Genomic DNA, 15,390 nt, shown 5'->3' with positions numbered 1-15,390 from the left:
ATAATAACAGTACCAATGCCCAGGCCACAGAAATAGGAAATCCCTATGTAGGTAAGTAATGCAACAGAAGCATTACTTCAGTTCAGGAGAAGGGCTGGATTGGGAGAACCTTAACTCACTTATTGAACATTTATTCAGCATCTACCTTGCATCAGGAATTTGTCATGTACTGGACTGCAGTAGGCCCTGAAGAAAGATGGGCAGTTCTGTTTTCACAGCTGGGGAACACAAGTTCTCTCCAGAGTTGAGTAAGTTTGCAAATACTACCAAGAAGTGGCTTTTTGAGGCTGTGAAAGGCTGAGGTCTTTGAAAATTAGCAGGTTTCCGAAGCAGATAAAGAGCTTCACTTCTGTTCAGGGAAGTGTAAACTGGACCATACAGCAGGTGTTTCTGAATGCTGCTCTTTTAAATGGCCCCTCAGAAGTGTTCCCATTGTCCTTTGAACTCTAGTCCCACCTAGTTAATCCTGTATGATAATTATAGGGCTCTCTCTTTTTCTAAACTATACCCTAAGAAAGGACATGTAATTTGTTGTGTTCATTATTATATTCCCAGTGCCTAGCACACAGGAGATGCTTATTACATAATTAACGAATCATGATTCAGGAAGAACTGTACTGGGACCCAAGAGAGCTGTATGACCTTAGGAAAGGCATCTTCTTTGAGCCTAGTCTTTCCTTTGTAAAATACTAGAAGTGACAAGCAATGTTAACTTCACAGTTTTGCTAACAAGTAAAAGAGAGGAAAATACAACAGTGTTAGAAGGAGAGATGGAAGAGTAATTGTCAAATTCAAATTTAGAATGTTTATCATGTTATTTTGGGATCAAAAGATTTAGATGTTTCAAGGGCACTTTTAATGTTTAAGTTTAGAGACCCATTTGGGGCCAGAATCAATTTTCTGGAGTTCCTATTAAATGCTCCTTCAACTCAACTGCTTTGGACAGTCTTTCTAAATTTCTACTTTAAGTATAGAATTCAGTGGCATTAATTACATCCATGGTACTGTGAAACCATTACCACTATTTCCAAAAATTTTCATCACCCCAAACAAATTCTCTACCCATTTAAGCAGTAACTATCCGTTGTCCCCTTACCCTCAGTCTCTGAAAATTCTAAACTACTTTCTATCAATCAATCAGTCGACCATACATCATTCTTACAAGTGGAATCATACAATAGTTACCCTTTTGTGTCTGGCTCTATTTCCCTTAGCATGTTTTCTAAGGTTCATCCATGTTGTAGTGTGTATCAAAATTTCATTTCTTTTTTATGGATCAGTAGCATCCTGCTGTATGTATACACTACTTTTTGTTTATCCATTCATCTGTATTGACACTTGGGTTATGTTTACCTTTTGAGTACTGTAAACAATGCTGCTACAAATACTGGCACACAAGTATCTGTTTGAGTCCTGTTTTCAATTCTTTGGGAGTTAGAGAATAATATAAATATTATACAGTAATGCAAAAGACTAAATGTTTAACACAGTTACACAATGAGGTACTACAGAACTGTAAAAGAAAATCTGAAGGATCTCTCTGTAATGCTAGATAGTGATTTCTAGGACATACTGTCAAGTAGAAAAAGCAAAGTGCAGATTAGAGTATAGCATGTTGCCTTTTATCTAAGAAAGGGCGACATAAATTATTTGAATTGACATTTTAAAAATGGATAATTCAAAAACTAATAAAACTGGTTAACTGTGAAAGTGGAAGTGAACAGAACTGAGATGAACTTTAAGCACAGTAATTTGACTCTAGCATATATTCTCAAGATAAAATAACTAGAAATCCTAGACTATTTTAAATAACCATATTTTCATAATAAACCGATATCTTGAAATCTCTATAATATGAAAAAATAATTATATTCATATAAATGAGGAATCAATATTTTCATCATTAGATACCAAAACATAAAATCAAGTACACAGAAACCCTGAATCTTAAATTAGAATTGTAAAATAAATTTAAAGTGTATTTTTCTTTAAAAATAAATCCCTAACACTTCCATAGGCTAGAAACAATGACCATTCCAGCAACAACAAGAACCTGTATAAGCCCAAATTATGGTCTCTAACATTTCCTAGTATAAAGAAGGTAGGACACAGGAGTCCTATTTAAGGGTCTCTCAATGTTCAAAAAGGACAGTAACCTCCCGACGAGATGTGCTGACAAAGACACATTATTCACGTTGTATTGTATGTTTAACCTGAATATGATAATAACATCAGACAAATCTAAATTGTTGGACATTTAACAAAACTGGTTTAGGCTCTTCAAATATGTAAATGTGTATGAGAGAAAAAGGAAAGTATTCTACTCAATGAAAGGACCCCAGAGAGATTGATAAGTAAATGTAATATGTGACCCTTGAATGGATCCTGAACAAATAAAGGCTTGTAAAGGTCTTTTATTACTGGACAAGTTGAGATACGTATATTAACAAATTATCAGGTAATATACTGATGTTAAATATCTTAACTAAGGGTCATATGGTGTGGCTTTGTAAGAAGACATCCTGATCCCTAGGAGATATATGCTGTTGTATTTACAGATGAAGTTTATGATACCTGCAGTTTACTTCAAATGGTTAAGCATAATAGGGCAGATGTCTGAGTAAATGGAGGGAGTCTGTGCCCACAAGAGCAAAAGCAAGACAATGCCAAGTGTGACAAAATGGTAACAGGTGAATAGTGGTAAAGCATACAGCGGTGTTCATTCTTTCAACTTTTCTGTAGGTTTGAAATTATCCAAAAAAGTTGGAGTGGGGGGAGAAGACAAAGGTACACGAAGTCTTCAGTTGTGCCCCAAGGAAACAAACCATACAGCAGAGCTGACTAGGGCATATTCAGGAAAGCATGGGGCAGGGAGGTGTGGGGGGGAGGGGGAGTGTAATCTACTTATAAAAGCCTTCAAAGACACCTGTCCAGCCTCTGAAAATACTGATGCTGTGGAACATGCAGGGCAGTGTGTTACCCTTAAGGAAGCCAAGAGACTTCACTGTAAGCCTTCATTTAAATATAAAAGTGAAAAAATGTGCAGAAGAATCAAGGTGGTTATGTTGTGATTGTAGCCATCCAACTATAAAAGGAAATAAAATATAAAAAGGAAATAAGCAAAAGGAAATAGTTGTTAAGGCAGAGAGTGATAGGGGATTATTCCAAAATATTCTTGCATATCGTGATGTCAGCAGTTAACACACATATGTGCATATACATAAAATTATCACAATGGACTAAAAAATAAGTATGTTAAAATCTGTGTTGATGAAATTTTAAAAGCAACTTTTTGATACAAGAGGAAAGAACTAGGTTCTTTTAAGGTTAACTAAAACTTTCTAGCCTCATGAATGGAAAAGTGGTAATTCCCTAGCAGAAACAAATTAGTCATAAGAAGCAGCAAATAGATTTCCTCCTTTTTTTTTTTTTTAAGATTTTATATATTTATTTGAGAGAGCGCACTAGTGAGGTGAGTGGCAGAGGGACAGGGAGAGATAGACTCTCCACTGAGCAGGGAGCCTGACACAGGGGCTCCATCCAGGACCCCAAGATCATGACCTGAGCCAAAGGCAGGTGCTTAACTAAGCCATCCAGGCACCACTAGATTCTTGTTTTATAGCAAGAAAGATCCGTTCTGTTTTAAATGTATTGAGAGAGTCTAGACTCTACAAGTCTTCAGATGGTAGTGCTACAAATGTGACTAAGTTAGAAGTCATTCATTTAGCGCAATGCCAGACACTGTGATAAAAATAAAAAGAACCACTTCTTGCCTGTAAGGAACTTAATGTAAGGTAGAAACATACACAAACAGAAAATTCTAATAAAGTGCAGTAAGAACAGTAAGTAGAAGTGAGATCACCAACTCTATAAGAAAGTCTGAGTGGGGAGGAAGGGGTCAATGAGGAAATGAAAAGGCAGTAAATTGTATCCTAATTTTAAGGAATGACTACAGAGATTCCTTAGGTATTAGCATAAACCCAGGAACACAGGGAAAATGTTATATTAATCTGCTTTGTAAGCAACATGTTACCTTTTTGTGATCAAAGTTCAAGAAAAGGGGTGAGCCTCATTTTGTGCAATAAAATTTCAAACTATTGGAAACCAATGTGTGTGGTAGTTGTAGCTGGCGAAGAGGGAATTACTAGGACATATTTGTTTTTGCATGTATATGTATGAACTTGGTCACACATGTCCATACTGATATCTCTTTAGCTGAGTTACTTATATACTGATTAAAATAGCTCCCAAAATTATTACTTTCCTTTAAAATTAATAGTTGTTCAGAGCAAAGCACGAAAACATGTAAATTTCACTGAAGCAAATACTCATTACAAAAATTACGGCAATTCACACTTCCTTGTAAAACAACACAAAGGGCTCAGGAAAAACCCTGCAAGTAGATGAAACTTGATGACATACGCCAAAGGACTGCTATTGCATGCCAAGTGTGCAATTGGAGGCAGAAGACATTCCTCAGACTAGATAAAAGAAATTTTAGAGCAACAAGTAATTGGTGGGACTGATTGACGTACCATGCGGATTTCTGTTAGGATCTGAACCTCAACTTGTCATGGAATTCCTGTGCCCTTTGAAGAGAAACTGTTTAATTTCCAGAAGTGTTTAACTGAGGAAGAAAACGAAGCTCTAAGTTAGGTGAATAGGAAAGTACTCACATAAAAATATGTAGAATACTTGGTAAATTGGGAGAAAACCCCTGTATCAAAGGAGGATTGTTTTAGGAAATGGTTTGATGTTGGCACACAGAATGATACTTTAAGCAAAAGCATAGCCAACGGCTCTTGATTAAATGATTCAGAAGAGACTGACTCTGAATATGAAGAAATTTTTTACAATTGAATTTACTTTTATTTTCCTTTTTATAGATGAGTGACATTAACTTTTTAAACTTATGTTTAAAGTCTAATAATAAAAGAATGATCATAAAAGAAAATGATTCCAATAACAATAGAATCTAAAAGGATAAAATGCTTAGGAATACATTCATATAAAGAAGTGCAAGAGTTGTACATGACAACTATAAACTATTGTTGAAAAAATTCAAAGCTGAAATAAGTGGGGAAACATCTCACTTCTCCATGTAAACTGTTTAGAAGACGATATAGTTAAGATGGCAATATTTCTTAACTACAGATTCATTAATCTACAGATTCAGTGTAATTCCCATCAAAATTCTAACTGCCTTTTTTTTTCAGAAATGACAAATTGATTCTAAAATTCACATGGAAATCAATGGAGCCCAAATGGCCAAATCAATCTTGAAAAAGAACTAAGTTGTCCTGATTTCAAAACTTACTATAAAGCAAGACAGTGTGATACTGTAATATGGATAATGTAGCACGGGAACAGGCATACAGACCAATAATACAGAATTAAGAATCCAGGAATAAACCCATTAATGTATGGGTAATGCATTTCACAACAAGAGTTCTAAGACCATTCAGTTGGGGAAAGAAGAGTTTTTTTCAACAAATGGTCCAGGGGAAAATGAATATCCACTTGCAGAAGAATCAAGTTGGACAATTAGCTCACACCACATACAAAAATTTAAAATAGATAACATATGTCAATGAAAATCTAAAACTTATATGTAAAACCCTTAAAAAGAAATATAGGAGTAAATCTACATGACCTTGGATTAGGAAATGGTTTCTTAGATGTGACAGCAAAAGCACAAGCAACCAGGAGAAAACGATTTAAATGAGACTTTATCAAAATTAAAAATTTGTGAGTCAAAGAACACTAGCAAGCAAGTAGACATCCCTCAGAGTGAAAAAAATATTTGCAAATCATACAGCTTGATAAGATTCTATTATCCAGAATACACTACTGCAACTCAAAAAGGCAATGGAATTTTTAAACAGAGAAGTTGAACATTTATCTGAAATGATATGCAAATGACCAATAAGCACATGAAAAGATGTTCAACATTTTATTCATTAGGGCCATGCAAATCAAACCACAAAATTCCATCATACCCACTTAGGATGGTATAATTAAAAAGGTCATCAATAAGGCAGCCCTGGTGGCTTAGTGGTTTAGCGCCGCCTTCAGCCCAGGGCGTGATCCTGGAGACCTGGGATCGAGCCCCACGTCGGGTTCCCCAAACGGAGCCTGCTTCTCCCTCTGCCTGTGTGTCTCTCTCTCTAATAAATAGAATCTTAAAAAAAAAAAAAATCTACACATTTCATGCGACCTCTGTCAAAATACAACCAGCATTTTTCACAGAGCTGGAACAAACCATCCTAAAAATTTGTATAGAACCACAGAAGACCTGGAATCGCCAAAGCAGTCCTAGAAAAGCAAAGCAAAGCTGGTGGCATCATGTCCAGATTTCAAGCTATATTACAAAGCTGTAGTCATCAAGACAGTATGGTACTGGCACAAAAAAAAAAAAAAAAAAAAAAAAAAAAGGTCATCACTAATAAATATTGGTGACGGTGTGGAACAAATGAAACCCCCCTTCATTGCTGGTGGGATTACAAAATGGAATAATCATTTTGAAAAAGTATGGCAGTTCCTCACATGATTAAACATATACTCCAGCCAATTCCATTCCTAATTATATACCCAAGATGAATAAAAATATATGTTCCCACAAAAATCTGTACATGAGTGTTGATAGCAGCATTATTCACAACAGCCCCAAATGCAAACTATCCAGATGTCCAAATGATGAATGAATAACAAATTGTGGTATATCCATATAATGGAATATTATTTGTACATAAAAGGGAATGAAGTACTAGTACTTGCTGCAACATGGACAAACTGAGAACACAATGCTAAGCAACAAACCTAGACAAGGGGTACCTGGGTGGCTCAGTTAAGCTTCTGACTCTTGATTTTAGCTCAGGTCTTGATCTCAGGGTCATGAGTTCAAGCCCCATATTGGGCTCCATGCTGGGTATGGAACCTACTAAAACAAAACACCTAGACAAAAATAGTTATATACTGTAGGATTGTACTATATGAAACATGCAGGATAGACAAATCCAAAGAGACAGAGAGTAGATTAGTAGCTGTCCAAAGATGGGGGGAGGGAGGCACTGAGACCCAACTACTAATAGGTGCAGGGCTTACCGGGTGATGGCAATGTTCTGTAATTAGTGGCAATGGTTGCACAACATTACCAGTATACTAAACACGACTGAAGTGTACACTTTACAATGGTCAATTTTATGTTATGTGAATTATAATAAAAAAATTGTTTAAGTCAAAAGGATTTTTTTGAGACAGAGTGAGTGCAAGTAGGAGGAGGGGCAGAGGGTCAGGGAGAGTGCATCCCAAGTAGACTTTGGGCTGAGCATGGAGCCCAATGCAGGCCTCGATATCATGACCTGAGCCGAAGTCAAGAGTTGAGCACCCAGTGAACGAGCCACTCAGGCACCCAAGGATCTTTTAAAATAAATATAAAAAATGCTAAGAGAGGGCAGCCCTGGTGGCGCAGCGGTTTAGCGCCGCCTGCAGCCCAGGGTATGATCCTGGAGACCTAGGATCGAGTCCCACATCGGGCTTCCTGCATGGAGCCTGCTTCTCCCTCTGCCTGTGTCTCTGCCTCTCTCTCGCTCTCTCTGAATGAATAAATAAATCTTTTTAAAAAAATGCTAAGAGATATGTAAACAATATTTTAGGATTTAATTGTTGGCTTTTTTCTTTTTTTGGGGGGGGCTACATAAAGTAACAGCATCCTAGACTTGCTGAAATATGGATAGCAACCAGTAGTTATAAGCATAGTAACTGTCATATATGAAGGGGTTAGTAAATCCTTGAAAAGAATGACAACTTCTCACTCTATCAACAATTATGGTACCATTTAACTTCTGAGATTTTCTTTTTTAAGATTTTATTTATTTAGAGAGAGTGCATGCATGCAAATGGGGGTAGGGGGATAAGGACAGAGAGAATCTCAAGCAGATCCCATGCTGAGTGCAGAGCCTTTATGCAGGGCTTGCTCTCACATTCCTGAGATCATGACCTGAGCCCAAACCGAGTTGGACACTTAACCAACTGAGCCACTCAGGCAACCCGAGGTATTCTTTTATTTAATAATCAGTAGGAATGTAGAATTGCTTGTTTTATACCTTTTCAAATTATTCATTAAAATATGTTCTTGAGGAATGTAAACGATGGGAATATGTAAAGGCATAAAAGGCCTGAACCAAGTTTTAGAATACAAGCATAAATTTCTATTTTCTCAAGTCATTAGTAACAAATCTCTATTTCCTTAGGGTCTTTTTAAAATTTATTTAAGAAATCTCTACACCCAATATAGGGCTCGAACTCACAACCTTAAAATCAAGAGTCATATGCTCCTCCAACTGAGCCAGCCAGGTGCCCCACAGATCTCTAGTTCTCAAGGCTCTCCATATGGAGTTCTTAATAAAAATATTTTTAACTAAGAATGCATAAAATGTAACAATCATTTATAGTTCCACCACCAAGATTAACTACTTTTAAATCTTGACTTATTTGGCATCTAATGTTTGTTTTTTTAAAAAAACCATCTACTATGTTTGTAAATGTGACATATACTATAAAAATTTAATCAACACAGTAAAGCACACAAAAAATCTTAAATAAAATACTATCCAGCTTACATTCTGACAGAAAAGGAGAATATTTTAAAATTCGGATGATATCTCAAATGTCTTCTAGGTAAAGAGTTTTCATTTTATTTTTAACTGGGATTCAATATAAGAAGAGGCCATTGAAAGAAAGGCTGGAATTCCAACATAAATCTTATAATTTAGAAGATACTTAGTATGAATAATGGTTATAATTTTGTCCACCAAGTCTTGAGTATTAACCGCAAGCATCAATTTTAGAATTATCTGTTGAACTCTCAAAACCCAACAGTTAAATAAAAAGGTAATCCAATTAGAGAGCAGGTAAAATTAATGAAGAGGTATTTCACTGGAATACATAGTTGAGAAATAAGCACACAAAAAGATACGGAACATCATTTGCCATCAGGGAAATACAAATCAAAACCATAATGAGATATGACTGCATATCAAATACAATGGCAAAAATAAAAAAGTGACACCACCCAATGCTGGCAAGGAGGTAGAGAAACTAAATCCCTCATCCCTTGCTAGTGGGAATGAATACACAATGGTTCAATCTGAAAAATCGTTTGGCAGTTTCTTGGAAAGCTAAACATGCAACCACCATACAATTTAGCAACAATACTCCTAGGTATTTATCCCGGAGAAATGAAAATAAGTTCACAGAAAAACTTGCAAACAAATGTTCACAACAGTGTTGCCCATTTGGGCTGCCACCACAGAAATACCATAAACTGAGTGGCTTATAAACAAGAAAAATGTATTTTCTGTTTTTTATTTCTCAGAATTCTAGAGGCTGGGAAATCTCAGATCCAGTTACCTGCAGATCCCGTGTCTAGAGATGGCCTGTTTCTTGGCTCACAGACAGCAATCTTCTCACTTGGTCTCGTGACTGAAGGGGCCAGGGAACAATCTGGGGTCTCTTTTTAAGACACTAATCCCATTCATGATGGCTCCACCCTCCTGACCTAATTCCCTCCCACATTCTTCTATCATCACACTAGAGATTATGAATTTGGGGGACACATATATTCAGACTAGAGTAGCAGTTTTACAGCCCCCAAATGGAAACAACTCAAATGTCCTTCAATTAGTGGCATTGTTTTTTAGGGTGATAATAAAACCATCCATACCATGGAATATTTTTTTTGCAGAGAAGGAAATAAGCCATTGATATGTTTAACAACTTTGACAGATCTCAGGGAAGCTATGCTGAGTGGAAAAAAGCTAATCCCAATGAGCTATACACTATCTGATTGATATGGTACTCTTCATAATTTCATGACAAAATGATAGTCATGGAGAAGAGATTAGCATTTGCCATGGGCTAGGGAAGGGGCAGACATAAGGCAAGGCTGGGAAGGAGGTAGGTGTCATCACTAATACAAGGGATTCTTGTGATGATGCAGCTGTTCTGTATCTTGACTGTGGCGATGTAGACATACACCTATGCATGTGATAAAACTGCATGGAACTAAAAACAGAGGATGACACATAAATATGAAAGAAATCACTGCATTGTACTGTCAGTTTCCTGGATGTGATGATGTACAATGTCACCTCTGAGGCAAACTAGTGAAGGATACATGGATCTTTTTTTTTTTTTTTTTTTTTTTTAGGATACATGGATCTTAACTCTATGTGAATCCATAATTGCCTCAAAATTTGGAGATAAATTTTAAAAATTATAGCTAGAGAAATTCCCTGCAGTGTGATAAGCATTCAGGGAAAACTGCAGAATGTGAAGGAATACTAAATGAGCAGCATAATCTTGTGACTATGTATTTCTGTTCTGCTTAAGTATTTCTTTGGAGTGAATTCCAAGGTGTATTATTGCTGGATTTAAAAACAGGAGCCGTATATAGATAGGAGTGTGTTAACTTTACATTAACTTAGGGAAGACTTAAAGGATTTCTTTCCATTTCCTTGACTCCACTTTTGTGTCTTTTAAGAATGGTTTATAAGCTTTCCTTATAATAGGAATAAATTTAACAAGAAATGTGCAAAGTCTAAAAATTTTATTTTCTCTGTTGCTATTTAACTTGTCCCCCCCAATAGAGTTTCTCCTTGCTTATTGTTTGTACATGTGAAAGCTACTGATTTCTGCATAATCTTATATTTTGCTACTTTGTAGGACTTTTATTCTAAGTATTATTTCTCGTTTTCCAGGTTCCTGCTATCATCTGCAAAAATCCAATTCTCGTGTCTCTAGAAATTTCTTCTTTAAATGCATTAGCTACTAGCATAATGTTATACAGTGGTAGAAATCAATCTGCATCTTAGTATCTCCTCATTAAGTAGGATGCTGATCTTAGGACAGAGACATTTACACATACCCATGGAAATGAAGTAGTATTCAGTTCTTCTGTTTTGAATATTTGTGTCATGCAAGTGTTGAATTCTATCCAGGGGTTTTTTGGCATCTGTGGAGATAATTTTTTCTATCTTAGATATGTTAGTTTTGTATTATATTAATAGACTTCCTAATATTGAAACAATCTTACATTCTGGGATTAAATCTGCATGGTCATAGTGTATCATCTCTGATGACCTGCTAGATTCTGCTCACTAATATATTATTCAGAACTTTTACATCAATATTGATAAGCGATACTAGACTATAATTTAAAAACAATTTTCACACTATATCAGGTTATATTCATCCCCTATATTTTCATTTATTTGTTCTTTCTGCCCCTGTGATTAAATTAGCTAGGTCTCAAATTTGTTAATTTTTTTTTAAAGAATGGTGTTATTAATTAGATCTCTTTATCTCAATTTGTAGTTTTATCTTTATTATTTTCTTTATTGGCTTTTTATATATCTTGTTCTTTTCCTACTGTTTTCAGCTGAGAAATTTTATTCATTTTTTCATTTTTAATGAAGAGGTATATACATATTATGAATTTTCCTCTATTGCTTTAAGTAAATCTCACAGTCTGCTGTGATAGTTTTTAATATTTTTTATAAATTCACAATTACAGCTTATATTTCTTACTTCTATTTCTTTTTCTATATGATAACATGTCTTTTTGTTTTAACTTCATGTTATCTGGAATGGTTTGTAGTTTTGCTCTAGTTGTTACCTTTATACAACTAGGGAAGTGTAATGCTAAGTCTCATTCTCTTCCCCTTACAAGCTATTTGATCATTCTGCCTAGAAGCCCTGAATGTTTTCTTTATTGTTAATATCTAATAATTTTAGTAGATATGCCTTAGAGTTGATTAACACAGGTAATTTTCTAAGGCCCGTTGTCAGCTCTGTCAATTGATAGATTTGTCTTAATTTCCGGATTTTTTTTAATTTAAAGATTCAGTATTAGTTCTCCACTGTTTTACTTCTAGAGTGACTCAACTGATCTATACACTTTTAGAGTGACTCCACTAATCTATACACTTTATCTTTTTTTTTAATGATTTATTTATTTAGAAAGGGAGAATGCGTGTGTGAGCAGAGGGAGGGCAGAGATAGAGGATCTCAGGCAGACTCCCCGCTGAACATGGAGCCTGATGCAGTGCTTGATCCCATGACCTGAGATCATGAGTTGAGCCAAAACCAAGAGTAAGAAATTTAACGGAGCTATCCAGATGCCCCTAAATTTTATCTTCTTTGCTTGACTTCTAATTCAAACACTTCATGACTCATTTTACTTCTTTCTTCATCATGTTTTCATTCTCTTGGTTGCTTTCCTGCTTTTCTTCAATGTTCTATAATAAGTTCACTTCCAAATCTATTCTTTAGGCAGCTTATTCTTTAATATTTACTTCTGATATAATTTTTCCTTTTTTTCCCATTTCTTCCTAGAGTGTAATCAGCTATCAATTCATTTCCTTCTGTTTCTTGAACATTTTTTTGCTTTTTTGAGAGAGAGCACTAGCTGGGGGGCAGGGTACAGAAGAGAGGTGAGAGAGAATCTCAAGCAGACTCCCTGCTGAGCATAGGAGCTCCATGCAGGACTCGATCTCACAACCCTGGACAATGACCTGAGCTGAAATCAAGTAATTCTTAATCTGTTATTTAATCCTCAATTCTTAAAGCCAATACTTCTCTCTGTGTATACACACATTATTTTTTAGAGTAGTTTTAGGTTCACAGCAAAATTGAGCAGAATGTGCAAAGATTTTCTGTACCTCTGTACAAAGCTTCCCCCATTATGAATATATCCCACCAGTTTGGTACATTGGTTACAATGGAGAAACCTACACGAACACATCATTATCAACCAGGGTTCATTAGGGTTCACTCTTGGTGCTGTACATTCTACGAGTTGGACAAATTTACAATGACATGTATCCACCATTTTAGTATCATACAGAATAGTTTCACTGCCCTAAAAATTGCTTCATCCATTCATCTTTATAGTATAAAAATTACCCATTATCAATCTTGACTTATTACTATTAAAATGCATATAATAATAAATATATTAAAATACTAAACGGGTCTTTTACATAGAGTCATCATCACAAACAAATCCACTCATCAAACAGATTAATTTTTAAAATACACATAATTCTAAATTATGGCAGTGGATTCAGCTTATGTTCTATCTATATTCATGCCATGAAGATACTCTATTTTTCTATCTTTATTATCCACATCATCAAAAAAAGATTCATTTGTAGTCAGTACACATTATTTATAAACTATTAAAATAGACTTAAGGCCCTCTGAGAACATTTCAACAACTATCTTAAAAAAGGCAGAAAATTCAGCTTAACATAAGTTCCCATTGCCTGAGTCTGCTTGTTAATTGAATTTTTACTTTATACTATCTGTACCTTGTTCCTCACATTCTGTGATATTAATTCATTATATACTTATTCTATCAACCAATATTTAATAATTATCTATTATGTGACAGGCTCTGGTAATACATTGGTGGAAAATATGGATAAGATTCCTTACCCTCATAAAGCATACATTTCAGTGGGGAATTAGAGACTAGAATCATAATACACCAGAGGGCAATGTGATGGAGTGCCTGGGGTGAAACCAAGTAATACCTGATGGGGGAGGAGGTGGACACGAATATGGAGACGATGGTTATTTAAGGTATGAACACTTCTTTAAAGAGCTATTTCAAAAGAGATCTGATAACGAGGTTACCATACAAAGACCTTAAGAAAGAAGTTTCTTTTTTTTCTTTTTTAAGATTTTATTTATTTATTCATGAGAGACACACAGAGAGAGAGGCAGAGAGAGAAGCAAGGCTCCGTGCAGGAAGCCCAACGTGGGACTCGATCCCAGGTCTCCAGGATCATGCCCTGGGCTGAAGGTGGCGCTAAACCACTGAGCCACCAGGGTTGCCCAAGAAAGAAGTTTCAAGGGCACTAGGAAAAGCAGGTGCAAAGCTAGCTGAAGCAGGAACCAACCTGAAGGAATAGGTAGAAGGTCAGTATTCTAGGGTGCAGGGAGCTAGGAAAAGAATGGTATGAGAAAAAGCAGAAGCTGGCAAGGACACGATCATATAGGAGGCTATGACAAGCAGTCTGGATTTTATTCTGAATTCACTGAGAGCCATTGGAGATTTTTATGTTTGGGTATAATATTTTCTCATTTATGTTTTCTAAGATGACTGATTAACATATGGACAATGGACTGCATGAAGGCAAGAATGAGAGAGGAAAGACTCAAAGAAAAGCTTTTGAGTAGTTCATCCACGAGGCTTGCTCCACATGGCTTAGACGAGGGTTGTAATTGTGAAGATGATGACAAATAAGTGTAGGCAGCATGTCTTGCATAGGGCGCTGACAGGACCTACTGATAAACGGACGAGGAGTTGTAAAGGGGAAGAGTAGAACTTAGTAATGTGTGTAGTGGTGCTATTTATCGCAGTGGAGAAGACAGAGAAGAAATGGAGACCCAGAGGAGTGCAGGTCCCTAGTCCTCACCTCACACATGCTGGGATGCAGAGATAAAAGATGTGCATGCCCTATCATACCAGCACCACTCGTCCAACCCAAAGTGCTAGAGTCACAGCCTAAGCCTGTACTGGGGGCAGGAAAGAAAGCTACTGAAGTTTAAAAATACATAGACTTGAGTCTTAGAAAATGGAATGTGATCAATGAAAATGTCCTGAAAAGTTTTGGAATTGAACCATGATGTCATCCAGGAAGTTGAGACACAAAGGAAAGAGGGGTTGAAGGAGTACAGCTGAAAGCAGTAACAGCAGTTTGAGAAAACTCAAACTCTTTCATATTTATTCCCAAGGTTTTCAGAATATTCAATAAATGAAGTACCAAAAGTGACTCAAGAATGAGGAAGTGGTCAACTGTATCAAAAGCTGCTGAGAAGTTTAAAAGAATGAAGACCAAGAACTTTCTTTTGAACTGCAATATGGCAGGGGTGGACCAGCTTAATCAAAGTCATTTTAGTGATAGAGACACAAAAAGCCCAATCGGCATGGGTAAAAACAAAAACAGACAAACAACCAGTACAGGAAGTGATGAAATAAAGGAAAAAATGACAATCTTCTGAGAAGGTTATCCACAAACACATGAGAAAAAAACAAAAGCAGATCTTTTTAAATCATAATTGACAGCTTCATTCCCAGCATGCTTCACAGAACCATCACTGCTGTTCTTCAGCATTCCACACCCAAAGCATACACAGTAGGAAAAAGTAGTTTCCAAATAGACTTTGTTTTTCTTACCTTCACTGATTAAATTTAACGTGTCTTGTTTTCCATCTCCTTCTTGTGACTGACCTGGATCCAATGATGTCTGAGAAAGGCTAACTTCAGCTGATAACTGGTCAAGACTGTGATAACTTTTTCTGTAAAACAAGGGTGAAATG

At 36.0% G+C, this 15,390-nt stretch overlaps 1 protein-coding gene across 14 annotated transcripts in view; it reads right to left on the bottom strand.

The window, feature by feature from the left end:
• RUNDC3B (RUN domain containing 3B) overlaps window positions 1-15,390 on the bottom strand; it is a 167,450-nt gene that overhangs the window by 2,657 nt on the left and 149,403 nt on the right. For 6 of the 14 annotated variants that reach the window (XR_007401982.1, XM_035698462.2, XM_049093522.1 and 3 more), the window contains 2 exons: window positions 15,248-15,369; window positions 10,928-11,014 (listed from right to left, as the gene is read on the bottom strand). Coding sequence is in view for 13 of the 14 variants with exons in the window: in XM_035698462.2 (XP_035554355.2) it covers window positions 10,928-11,014; window positions 15,248-15,369 (209 nt within the window). In the remaining variant the exon portion in view is untranslated. Of the gene's footprint in view, window positions 1-6,834; window positions 6,938-10,927; window positions 11,015-15,247; window positions 15,370-15,390 lie in introns of all 14 variants that reach the window. The other 8 variants (XM_025471484.3, XM_049093527.1, XM_025471488.3 and 5 more) reach the window with 2 other exon arrangements.

Source organism: Canis lupus, chromosome 14, assembly GCF_003254725.2.
Source record: "Canis lupus dingo isolate Sandy chromosome 14, ASM325472v2, whole genome shotgun sequence".
Taxonomy (NCBI): Eukaryota; Metazoa; Chordata; class Mammalia; order Carnivora; family Canidae; genus Canis; species Canis lupus.
The sequence above is the reverse complement of the archived record's forward strand: the minus strand, read 5'-3'. Positions and strand labels throughout refer to the sequence as shown.